The 13,055-nt window shown below is 39.2% G+C and overlaps 1 protein-coding gene across 2 annotated transcripts in view; it reads right to left on the reverse strand.

Annotated features, from left to right (window-relative positions):
• lamb2l (laminin, beta 2-like) overlaps positions 1 to 13,055 on the reverse strand; it is a 59,607-nt gene that overhangs the window by 22,426 nt on the left and 24,126 nt on the right. For both annotated transcript variants that reach the window (XM_014409268.3, XM_014409269.3), the window contains exons 4-9: positions 9,508 to 9,643; positions 8,645 to 8,718; positions 8,228 to 8,416; positions 3,768 to 3,831; positions 2,447 to 2,649; positions 2,122 to 2,242 (exon numbers count right to left, since the gene is read on the reverse strand). In XM_014409268.3, the coding sequence (XP_014264754.3) occupies positions 2,122 to 2,242; positions 2,447 to 2,649; positions 3,768 to 3,831; positions 8,228 to 8,416; positions 8,645 to 8,718; positions 9,508 to 9,643 (787 nt within the window). The remainder of the gene's footprint in view (positions 1 to 2,121; positions 2,243 to 2,446; positions 2,650 to 3,767; positions 3,832 to 8,227; positions 8,417 to 8,644; positions 8,719 to 9,507; positions 9,644 to 13,055) is intronic.

The following is a 13,055-nucleotide window of genomic DNA, read 5'->3' on the forward strand; positions in this document are numbered from 1 at the left end:
CTGGAGGCTTTGGGCTTATCTTTGAAACCCCTGATTTAGAGGAACATGAATACCATTCTGACCACCCTTTTTTTGGGTGGCGTCCTAATAATAATAATGATACCCTAAAAACTATCACATCGCATTAGCTTCTCCCATCTCCTTTAGAGGTGACCTATAAAGTAAATTTCTAGCTTTATATCTTTATTCCTGGACACCAGAGTAGCCCAGCATAGCTACATACAGTGGGGCAAAAAAGTATTTAGTCAGCCACCGATTGTGCAAGTTCCCCCACTTAAAATGATGACAGAGGTCAGTAATTTGCACCAGAGGTACACTTCAACTGTGAGAGACAGAATGTGAAAAAAGAATTTATTCGTAAATCAGGGTGGAAAATAAGTATTTGGTCAATAACAAAAATACAACTCAATACTTTGTAACATAACCTTTGTTGGCAATAACAGAGGTCAAACGTTTACTATAGGTCTTTACCAGGTTTGCACACACAGTAGCTGGTATTTTGGCCCATTCCTCCATGCAGATCTTCTCGAGAGCAGTGATGTTTTGGGGCTGTCGCCGAGCAACACGGACTTTCAACTCCCGCCACAGATTTTCTATGGGGTTGAGGTCTGGAGACTGGCTAGGCCACTCCAGGACTTTCAAATGCTTCTTACGGAGCCACTCCTTTGTTGCCCGGGCGGTGTGTTTTGGATCATTGTCATGTTGGAAGACCCAGCCTCGTTTCATCTTCAAAGTTCTCACTGATGGAAGGAGGTTTTGGCTCAAAATCTCACGATACATGGCCCCATTCATTCTGTCCTTAACACGGATCAGTCGTCCTGTCCCCTTGGCAGAAAAACAGCCCCATAGCATGATGTTTCCACCGCCATGCTTCACAGTAGGTATGGTGTTCTTGGGATGCAACTCAGTATTCTTCTTCCTCCAAACACGACGAGTTGAGTTTATACCAAAAAGTTCTACTTTGGTTTCATCTGACCACATGACATTCTCCCAATCCTCTGCTGTATCATCCATGTGCTCTCTGGCAAACTTCAGACGGGCCTGGACATGCACTGGCTTCAGCAGCGGAACACGTCTGGCACTGCGGGATTTGATTCCCTGCCGTTGTAGTGTGTTACTGATGGTGACCTTTGTTACTTTGGTCCCAGCTCTCTGCAGGTCATTCACCAGGTCCCCCCGTGTGGTTCTGGGATCTTTGCTCACCGTTCTCATGATCATTTTGACCCCACGGGATGAGATCTTGCGTGGAGCCCCAGATCGAGGGAGATTTTCAGTGGTCTTGTATGTCTTCCATTTTCTGATGATTGCTCCCACAGTTGATTTTTTCACACCAAGCTGCTTGCCTATTGTAGATTCACTCTTCCCAGTCTGGTGCAGGTCTACAATACTTTTCCTGGTGTCCTTTGAAAGCTCTTTGGTCTTGGCCATGGCAGAGTTTGGAGTCTGACTGTTTGAGGCTGTGGACAGGTGTCTTTTATACAGATGATGAGTTCAAACAGGTGCCATTCATACAGGTAACGAGTGGGGGACAGAAAAGCTTCTTACAGAAGACGTTACAGGTCTATGAGAGCCAGAGATTTTCCTTGTTTGAGGTGACCAAATACTTATTTTCCACCCTAATTTACGAATAAATTCTTTACAAATCCTACCATGTGAATTCATGGATTTTTTTTTCACATTCTGTCTCTCACAGTTGAAGTGTACCTCTGGTGCAAATTACTGACCTCTGCCATCATTTTAAGTGGGGGAACTTGCACAATCGGTGGCTGACTAAATACTTTTTTGCCCCACTGTACATCTTAATTTATCTTTCTAGCATATATTTATTTTTAATTTAAACCCCCAAAAAGTGTCTCAGTTATCTTGTAAAACAAGAAACGTGAAAATATGTTTTCACTGGTTGACAAAAAGCCCCATTAATCATATTCAGATACTGTCACAGTCACAGAAAGCCGACTTCATCAGCTGACTGCGCTGCTGCTGGTAGTACCAACAAAGGGCTTGTTCTCTATTTCCTTAAATAGTCTAAAGGTTAGAAAAGCACATTTGACAACTATAAAGAAAGAATTTCAGCTACAAATGTTTCCATCTGAATTTTGAAGGAGTGCATATTTGCCCCACCTCTGCAGGTGTGAGGGTTCTCGGCCTCCGCTGGTCTCCACGGCAGGTCATGGTGGAAGTTCTGGCAGCGCTCGCAGTTCAGGCCTTCTGTGTTGTGTTTGCACACACAGCGACCGTGGATCTGAGCACAGCAAGATGAAAGGTGACAAGGATGAAAAGTGACATGGTTAGTATGGGCAGTGCAAATGAGAAGGCTGTGATTTACTGTGCTGCTGTTGATTATTTTAAACAAGAAGATAATTTTCCATTTTCCTTTAGTCTTACAAAGGATATGCTGATAATTACAGATTCAGTGAGTTTTTGGCAGTATCATCCACTAACTGACCATGCCGATCTCCCTGGCGTTGACCCCCGGCACAGGAGCGCACTCTGAAGCATGTCCGTAACAGAAGCAGCTCCCTCGCACTACCAGCTCATAGATAGCGTAGTAATATTTCTGCAGGACTTCAGGGCGTCGGTCCAGAAGGTCATCTCCCAGAGTGTTGAGCTTTGTGAAGTTAATGCGCAGGTTGGTGATGCGCAAAAGATCTGCAAAGGAAATGTTTTTTAAAAAGTCAGCCAGATTTGCAAGATAAACAACATTAAAAAACGAGGCTGACAGTTCATTAATATGCACATTTTTTCCTTGACATTTTCTACATTTTTTTTCTGCATTAACCTGGAGTGTGATGAGACAGTAAATGTTAGAATTGTACTGATTGATGATGAATTCTGATGAAAAATAAGACGAATTTGTAAAGTACTGTACAATATTTACACCTGGTATTAACATGTAATCTATATCTAAATGTATTATCTGAAAAGGGTACCCAAACGACAGGTCTTTGTGTTTACCTAAAGCTCTTCATTCATCCTTTAAACATGCAGGTAATTCTGCATGTTTGGTTTAACAGAATTTAATGCCAGATGCCATTCCTGACACAACTCCAAAGGGATTTGTCTCCTCCCTACAAACCCTTTATATTTACCAGTGGTGTTATTTTACTGTGCAGTAACAGTGCTGGTTACTAAACCACCAAAGACTGTGTGAAACATTTGGGTATGGTTCCTGGGTAGAATGACAAGTTCTTTGAAACAGTGGACAATGGTGGGAAAATGAGGGAGAGGTGTGGCCTAAACATCAGCAATGTCTGTCCAACCTCTACTATATCAAAAGGGCTTTGCACACAGTGGATACGTTGCCATAGGTGCGACTGCTAGGTAACAAAACAGAGTGTTCCCAACACCAGTTTGTACTGTTTGCTAGTTTTTGTTTGGGATGAATGCGTGTCAGTGAGGTCAGTGATGGTTCACACAATCCATTTATCTCTGGTTAAGATTTCATCAAAGTCAAAACATAATTATGTCCAAATGTGGCTCTTTTGATGCAACTCCATTCTAAGTGCAAAGTTTTCTGTGAACATCAGTATGACTTTTTCATTATCCAGACGACTCAGCTAAACAAATATCAGAGACAGGAAGCATTTGAAGCTTTTATTTGCAGCAGGAGCTTGGTAGAATACAGAATTTTAAAAATGCGGTGTCTTATTTCATAAGGAATAAGGTTCGGCATTTTCTGTATGAAATTCCTCATGCATACAATCTCTCTATGGGGAACATATATGAGAATACTATATGCATTTAATGAATGAAAAGTGTTCACAGACCTTGAATATCTAAGCTGTAGGGGTCTTTCACTGGAATGGCAGGATCCAGCACTTTATAAATAACCTTAAATAAAAGAAGAGATGTTTTCATTAGACTGCAGTATTAAGGAAATTCTATAAATATTCAACAAATGTTAAACAAAAATTTGCACAAAATGGAAAATATGCAATGACTGGTCACATATACCTTGATATCTTCCAACTGCGCTTATAAAGTTCGAGTCATATTTTTTAACCACTCAGTGTGCTTTAAAGAAACACGCTATGTTTATATGGTAAATGTTGTTATACAGTGCTTTTCTACCCTGAGCATTCAAAGCACTTTGTCTTTTTTCTTTTTTTTTTTTTTTTTTTTAAACTTTTATTTAACTTTTTTCCCCCAACAAATATAAGACTGGTTCACATCCAAAATAATAACACTACACAGCACTAGAATATTACAACATTATGTCCATAACTGTTGATCCAGTTTATAGGTTACTCCCAGTGCTTCCAGTGGTCTCTTCCATTTGTAAACAAAAATTCGGGAGCTCCCATCAATATAATGTCCCAGCCTGATCAGAGTCATAACTTCAATGATGAGCGACTTCCATAGAGAAATGGAGGGAGGCTCAGCCCCCACCCATCTCAACATAATGCTTTTCCTGGCCAACATTAACAGTGACTGAATTACATACTCATGTTGTACCAGTGAGACAGGAATATATCCCAATATACACATTAATGGGTTTTCTGTCACCTGATGACCAATGGCTGTACTAATATTGGCGCAGACCTCTTTCCAAAATGACTGAATAATAGCACATTCCCACAAGCAGTGGAATCTAGTGCCCACTCTGACCTTACACTTGAGACAGTTTGGAGATATTCCCATATTATACTTACTATAAATATATGGAGAAATATACACATTGTGCAAAATTTTGTACTGCAGTTCTTTAAATCGGTTACAAACAGAGATTTTGGATGGAAGGAGCAAGATTTTGTCCCATGCCTGTATATCTATTTCACATTTAAGCAGCGTCCCCCAAGATTTTCTCAACCATGCCAGTTTATCCTCGATTAGGGCATAAATCTCGGAATAAAACTTTGATACAAAATGTTTATGCTCCCTATTATCCAAAAAAAATTTCTCCAACCGAAAAGAGGCAGTTGAGATTCGTAATGTTTTAGCATTTTTTAACACATAATTTCTCAATTGCAAATACTTATAAAACTCAGTCTTTGACATAGAATACTGGGACTTCAAGGATTCAAATGATTTAAACTCACCATGTTTAAAGAGGTCATAAAACCTCTTTACACCTACTTTATGCCATCCCACAAAGCTTGACCCTATGTTTTGTGGCAGAAGGTCTGGATTATTTATAAACGTTGACAAGATATTAAACGGAAGACTACTGTTAAAAATTTTCTCAGTTTTCCCCACGTCCACATAGCATTATATATCAGTGGGTTATGCTTTATTACGTGAGGTAAGTCATTTAGACGTTTCCCTAAGAAGTTAACAGGTGAGGATGGTTTACATAATACTTCCTCAATATTTAGCCATGGCAGATCAGAATGTTCATGTATCCAGGAAGAAAGAATCCTCGCTTGTATTGAGAGGACATAATTTTCTATGTTTGGCACTCCCCACCCACCCAGATCTTTCGGTAACTGTAGTGTCTCCAATTTAATTTTGGGTTTTCTTCCTGCCCAAATGAAATCCACCATAGCCTTGTTAATTACTTTAATATCTTCTGATTTCAAGATTGCAAACAACATGCCTGTGGGATATAATATTTTCGGTAGGATTACCATTTTAATGAGATTTATTCTTCCCAAAAATGATATCGGAAGTGATCTCCATCTTGTCAGCATCTCCCGAAGATCTTGAACCATTCCATTAATATTTTCTCTATATAAGTGTCCAACATTTGGTGTAACTTTAACTCCCAAATATACAAAACCTGATGGTGCCCAATGAAAGGGTTTAACATATAAAGGTTCATTATCCCCTCCACTACACAAAGTCATTATAACAGATTTATCAAAATTTACTTTGTATCCAGATATAAGACCAAAGTCCTTGATGCACCTAATAAGAACGGGTAAAGAGTTAACCGGGTCAGTCAGTGTCAGAAGAATATCGTCTGCATAAAGCAGAATTTTATGTTGTCTATCCCCAATTTTAACTCCAAGAACACTTGGATTTTGTCTAATGGCCATGGCCAAGGGCTCGATGGCCAAAGCAAATAATAGTGGTGACAATGGGCTACCTTGTGCTGTACCTCTGCTCAGTGAAAATGGGGAAGATAACAAGCCGTTAATTAACACAGATGCTATTGGCGATTTGTATATAATTTTGATCCACCCCAGAAAGTTTTTTCCAAACCCAAATCTTCTCATTATTTCAAACATATATTCCCATTCAATTCTATCGAATGCCTTTTCGGCATCCATAGAAACAACAACCCCAGGGATCTGATGAAAATTTAAAAAATGAATAATATTAAATAGGCGTCGAGTATTATTATAAGAATTCCTCCCCTTAATAAAACCTGTCTGATTTGTCTTTTTTCTATGCTCTTTCTATCTAACATTCACACACATTCACACTCTGAAGGATGCATTGAAGAGCAACTTGGGGTTTGTATCTTGCCCAAAGACCTTTGCAGACTGGTGGGATCGAACCGCCAACCTTTTGATTAGCAGATGACCTGCTCCACCACGTGAGCGAGGTCTAACCAGTAGTGCATTTCCTCACTTATTTCCAGAAACACAAACCAAGCATTTAAGCAAATGCTGGGTTTTATTGTGAAATGACCACATGATTTCAAATAAAATAATGGCCTGATATTACATGAAGAGTGGGAGACACCCCTTTTTTTTTTTTGCAAGATTCTCATCTTCCTTAAATGTGCTATGGTGCTATATGCGGAAAATTACATGGGCCATGGTTCAGATGAAATCAGATGGCAGTTGCTTGCTGATCAAGTGTGATTCCTGACAAACTTTAGGAGTGAGTTGTTTTGGTTGCAATTTAAAGCATGTAAAAGGTGTATTTGTCCTCTCCAGGGACCCTTAGCATTTAAACATACTGCAAACTGTTAGCACCAAATGCATGTTATATTATTTTAGAAGAAATCATAAGACCTTCACTTGAGTTGTCAGATCGTGCCCTTCATCCAAAACATTGTATTTTTATGCATTAATGTTGAGCTACAAACATATTACAGATATAAATGACGTTTGGGTAGATGGTGTAAAGTGGTAAGGGCCAAACTGACATGCTCTTTCATTACCATGAACACATACGACAGTTTCCAGCAAATGTTGCCCTGTGAAGCAGGCTGAAAATATCCCACTATAAACGTGTCATTTAACCTACTTTGCTGAAAACTCCATAGTGCTAAGCTGCTCTAAAAGATTAGAGTTGCAGTACTTTGCAGAATTCTTGAGCCACCACTCATTCCTTTATACTTTACTTCCAAGCAGCCAGATCTTTTTTGTAATTTTTTAAAGAGACAATTGTTCTTCAGGCTTTCTGAAAGTTCCTTTCTTTTCTTTTTGTGCATTTCATTCATTTTCAGTGGAGTCATTGTACATGACCATTTTCACAGGAGCATTTTTTTGTTTTTTTAAACCACTAAACACTGACCTAAGAATCATTCAAACACAAAAGGGAACCGAAATCAAGGAATAAAACAGTGTTTTTTCTATACATAACAAAAAACTTAACAAACAACACATATTAAATCTTTCGATACTTTGTTACAAGCAGCAATTAACACACAAAGCTATGAAAAATTCCAAATAGGTCAAGTAAAGGACAAAATCAGTGGTAGGGCTAAAAAACATTATCTACAGCAGATGAACAGCATCTGAAAGTCTTATCCTTAAGAAATAGAGAGAAAAAAATCCAGCAAAGACCTGATACAAGACCTGAGAGATACAATCAGCCCTAGCTCATTCATTTAGTTGATGCTTAGTTGATACTGGTCACTGATTTCCTCAGAAATGGTCTCAGTGGAAGGGTGGCTGTCAAAAGGCCAATCATAAAGAAGGCAAACAGAGAAGAAAAGATGAGGTATGCCAAATTCCATAACATCTGGACTGAAAATCAGTGGGAACAAGTCTCATGTGGTGATTATCTACAACCAATAGAATCTCTGTCATGGAACAAAAGGTAGCCAAAACAGAGCTTTGGAATGCCCGTCAAGAAATAATACTCAGCTCTTTGCCTCGTACACCATATTTCTACTTGCACGTTTGAATAAATCGCTGTGCTGCCTACTGTGCATTTTCCTATATATAGGAATATAAAGAAAGTACTTCTGTATAAATTACATTGAGTCCTTAAGTGGGCTTAAATCTAAAAGATGCAGAAAGGTTAACAAAGAGCAAAAGTGCTGAACTTTGTTTCTTCTTCTTCTTCATGCCTCTTTACTACTACAGGTACTTTTTAAACTTTTTACCTCTCCATTAGTGGAGGGTTCGATGTCAGAGTAGCGTTCCTCACAGATGATGTCATTGATATGGTGCAAGCCATTGGCAGGAATGCTGGGGAAGGTTCTGGTACAGTTGGAGGCATAGTAGCGGTAGGGACGCCATGTTCGGCCAAAGTCAGCTGAACGCTCAATGACCAGAGCTGCAGGTCGGAAAGTCTGAGGAGACAGAGTACGAAAGATTTATCTGAACCTTTCATTTGCTGTACACACAGATAAAGGATTTCTGCCTGATGGAATGCAGCCACCACACTTCTCAGTGTACATAACAAACACACACCTGAAGAATTATGTCCTTTGACGTGCTTAAACACATACAGTATTGCACATCCAACAGAGGTATACAACACATGGAGCTACCCACACATGAAAGAAAAGTGCATGTACCTTAAACTTCATGATGAGATGTGTAAAGTGGAATTCAGCCTCCAGGTTCAGTCTGATGCTGACACTCTCCTGGCCTGTGGAGAAAATAACTGTTGATGAATGTCGATTGACTGTTGCAGACCTTTACCTTTTTTCTTTTCAGATTTCCCTCATTCGAGAAATACCAGAGTCCTGCTCTTACTCCCACAGGAACTCAAATGTAGCATCAGTACCTTTACCCAGTAACCTTTCTGTGAAGGACCATTTGCCTTCGTATTATTTTGCTGTCTAGATGTATTATTCTGGTGTAGGTGTAATACCTATTGACGTGGGGTTAGTTCAACCCGGAGAGTTTATCTGATTTAGAAATTTTTCCATGTCTGTTTCTCTGAAAACAGAAAAACATGGAGTAAGAAAAGTCTGTACTTTATATGGGCCTATTGACATCTGTGGCTACGCTTGTTATCATTCTCATCATCCTTCAAGATTTGACCTTGGCCTACCTGTAAGTGGGTCCATATGCTGAAACATAAGAAATGTGAAGTTGTCTTCAAAATGCTGTCCAAACTTTGATTTAGAGTTAGACTGATTTAGAAGTGTCCACAGTATGCTGATCGTAGCGGTAGAAATATTAACATGAATTGAAACTTACAGATACATCACAGATTCACACAGGGTTAACATCACAGACAACCTGGATAATTACTGCACATCACTAGAGGTCCCCAGGTTATTCATACAGTGCATCACAATCTAAGGAAACATATTCTTCACAGACACACATACATATAAATATATGAGGATGGAGGCAAACAATGAACACACTGATCATGTTTGGGTTTTTTTAACTGTTATTACACACACGCACACACACACACACACACCATGGACAGATTGCCACCAGGTGTTGACTCTGTTGCTGTCTGTGAGGTAGATCACATTTTCAATGCGGTGGCTGTTCGAGTGTACGTTCGGGTCGTAGGGATGCTGGGAGTTGCACTCAAAACACTTCTCTGGTTGCTGAGGAAACAGAAAAAAGTTTTCTTTTTAAAAGTAACAACAAATTTAAGTTCAAAAAAAGTTCAATTGTTAAAATAGAAAGCAAGGCTTTCATGGTTATGGTATTGAAGAAAGGGAGGAGAAGCATCAAACAAAGAAAGTAGGAGAGAAGGAGGCCATGAATGAGTGTCCTCATTCTATTTAAGTCTGCCAAAAATCCAACATACATCATCAGAAGGAGCATGCCAACTCTCTGTCATGGTACTAAATGTACAAACATGAAAAGTCCAAGGCGGTCTGATTGTCATCTGAGGAGATTACAGATTGTTACTTTTCAACCAAATTTAGGTAACAGAACATCCTTTCAACAAAACCTTAACACTGACTAAATACCATCAAATATTATTAGGACATTTCACTAAAAGTATATCAACAACAGGAGATCTAACAGGTTCTCAGGCTACTTCTACTACGGGATGAAATGCACACAAAAAAAAAGAAGCTCTTTTTGCTTAACACTGTAACAGAATTTTTGCATAAGCAACATAAAAGAGTTGCAAAAAAGTCCAAGTCTAGGAGTAGGAGGAGAAAGTACAGGAAGAAGAAAAAATAGACTGACACACATGAGGCAGGAGTGAAGGTGGACACTTGAAATCAGAGATTATGGGAGAAATAAAACCATGTGATCAAGGTCAAAGGCATGAGTTTGAATGAAGGGTGGTTTCAAAAAAGGCAGACAGTGAAAGATGCAGATAAGAGCAGAGAATCTGCAGCAGAGTGTCAAAGAGCAACAGGGATGAAGGACAAATGTGCTTGGAGGGGAGGTAGTAAGTTAAGAGATCCAGGGAGTGAGAGAGATGCTGAGAAAGAGCAAAAAAAGGGCTCAATTTGAGAGGGGGCCATAAAAAGGGGAGTACGTGGAGGGAAAGAGGGCACACCAGAGTGGGATGATGAGGGTATGTTGGCAAGAGAAACAGTAGATTCCAGAGCTGATAAATTAGGTTGTCAAGGGCGATTAAGCTGCTAACAACAGCATGGCTGTTAATGAGACTCGGCTGAGAATTGAAAAGAAGGCATGCTGGATATACCGTGCGTGTATCCATTCACACATACACACTATTTCAACTTGGATGTTTATGTGTGCACATGCACATGTATATCCATGTGCATGTGCACATATATATAAAGTAGCCTTTTCTAATTACTTTAGAAAAACTAAAAAACTGTTGTGCTGATTTTTTTAAAGCAATGATTTGATTGAATGAGCGCTCGTAGGTACGTCAACCCACTACCTCTGCAGCTATCATTATACCATGTGGAGGTCTTTAGAATATTGTTGGGTTTTTTTTCCTTTAGTCTTATAAGATAAAGACTAATACATGTAGGTAATAACCAAAACCTTCAAAATGACTATAACAAAAATAGAATGAGAAGGCCCTGAGCTAATAAGCAAGAGGAAAAATAACATAGAGCATACATTACAAGAATGGTTATCTTTCCAGCAAGCATAGAAATGTTATGGTTTGGGGGTGTTTTGGTGACAGTGGTGGGAGAATAACTGAAGTGAATTCTTTTTATTTTTATTTTTGTGGATTGCTATGTAAGGACAACACATTTCAAAAACACTTTAAAGCTGTAGCTGGCGAGCCTCACTCCCTGTGATCAGCTCATATTTATCACTAATTAGTCAGTCGTGGTCAGCGATGCACCCACCTAGGTTTGATGCTGTTTTGATAACATTGTTTTGCTATAATGCAGAGATTGTTTTACTTTTTTAAAATTAACTACCACTTTGATTCATCATTTGTGTTTCTTTTTACCTCAGCCCCACAAGTGAAATTCATATTATCCTTTCTCCTGCACACAATCTTCTCTCTATGACTTTCTTCCTTTTTCTTCTCAATTTCTGAAAGTCTTTAATACAACTGGTGTGCGTGCAGCTCCTAAATGCATTTGAATCTTCAATGACACAAAGTGGGAACAGTGTAATCCGAAGGTAGACCCAAATTAATAAGCATAATAAATAAACCTTTTTGAGGCAGTAATCCAACAAAAAAAGAAAAACAATGCCTACATATCCAAACAGAAGATAAAAAGGGAACTCAACAGTGGACAAACAGTGCAATGAATAACAAAGCGCAACTGAAGCAATTTAAACTAACACATACACTAGCCAGTGTTCATTTTTAGAGAAATAAAACACAGCTCGGCGGGAAATGATGAACAAGGCCCTGTACTACAACACAAGTTCAACACGACAAGGGTATTTTTCTGTTACCTGGATTCACTTAAACTAAACTCAGCAATCACAATAAGCAGTCACACAAAGTTGGCTATCCACCTGCTAAGGTAATCCAGGGATTCCCCCTATGCAATCCAATGAAAGAGGTGATGGAAATATTAATGTTATTATCAAAATTTATATTAATTTTGAAAAGATTACAATCTTAAAAATCCAGTGAAATTCATTTCAACGTGCAAAAAACTAAAATGTATTTTATTATTGTACTTCATTTAATTTCTTTGGCCCTCATGCTCCTTCATACCTTCCTCAAAGGGATCTGTGTCTCCACCTGGACATACAGTACATAACTCAAACTGTCATGGTCCTGGGTCATTTTGACCCAGTGTTCTTAGTTTTCCTGTAGTTTTGTATTTTGTTCCTTATGTCCATTGGATTGTTTGGTTTGGTATTTGGATTCCCCCTGTGTCCATGCTTTTATTGTGGTGTTTGTTCTGGTACTGTGTTCCCGTCCTTTGTGTTCTGTGTTCTCCTCATCCCCTCGTATTCATCCTTGTTCTCTGCCTCTCTCTCTGCCTCTCTGTGCTCATCTCTGTGTACTGTGTTGTGTTTAAGGTCCACATCTTGGTGTCAGTATTTTCAGTTTCGTGTCCTCCCTGCTCGGTCATGAGTAATTGTCTTCAGCTGTGTTCCCCGTGTGTTCCCACTTCCCTCGTTACCTTCTGTGTATTTATGTCAGAGTGTCCCTTTGTTCTGTGTTGCGTCGTCCCTCTAGGTTGTGTGCATTTACCGTGTCTTCCCAGCGCCTCAGCTTTAGTTGCTCCCAGTATAGTGTTTGTATGACTTCTTATGTTCCTGTTAAAAAAGACCTGCCTTTGAGTTCATCCCCGTGTGTCTAGAGCCGTGCATTTGGGTCCTCTCTTGCCTTTACACAGCCGCCGCTTGACACAAACAGAGAATTTGTCTATGTACAAATTTTATATAAGGTCATCAAACACGTGTCCTGTTTTGGATCATATTTTAACTCTTAGAGAAAAATACAATTTGTAAGATTTTTTACAGCCAACAGAAATAAAAATAAAGAAAAAGTGAAGTGAACAACCATTGTAGTACAGAAAACCTGGGTAAGAACCGCCAGTGCTACACCCAAGCCTCCTAGTAGTCGCTGAGATGCAGATTTCTCAGAGATTT

This window comes from Maylandia zebra, linkage group LG20 (assembly GCF_041146795.1).
Source record: "Maylandia zebra isolate NMK-2024a linkage group LG20, Mzebra_GT3a, whole genome shotgun sequence".
In the NCBI taxonomy this organism is placed as follows: domain Eukaryota; kingdom Metazoa; phylum Chordata; class Actinopteri; order Cichliformes; family Cichlidae; genus Maylandia; species Maylandia zebra.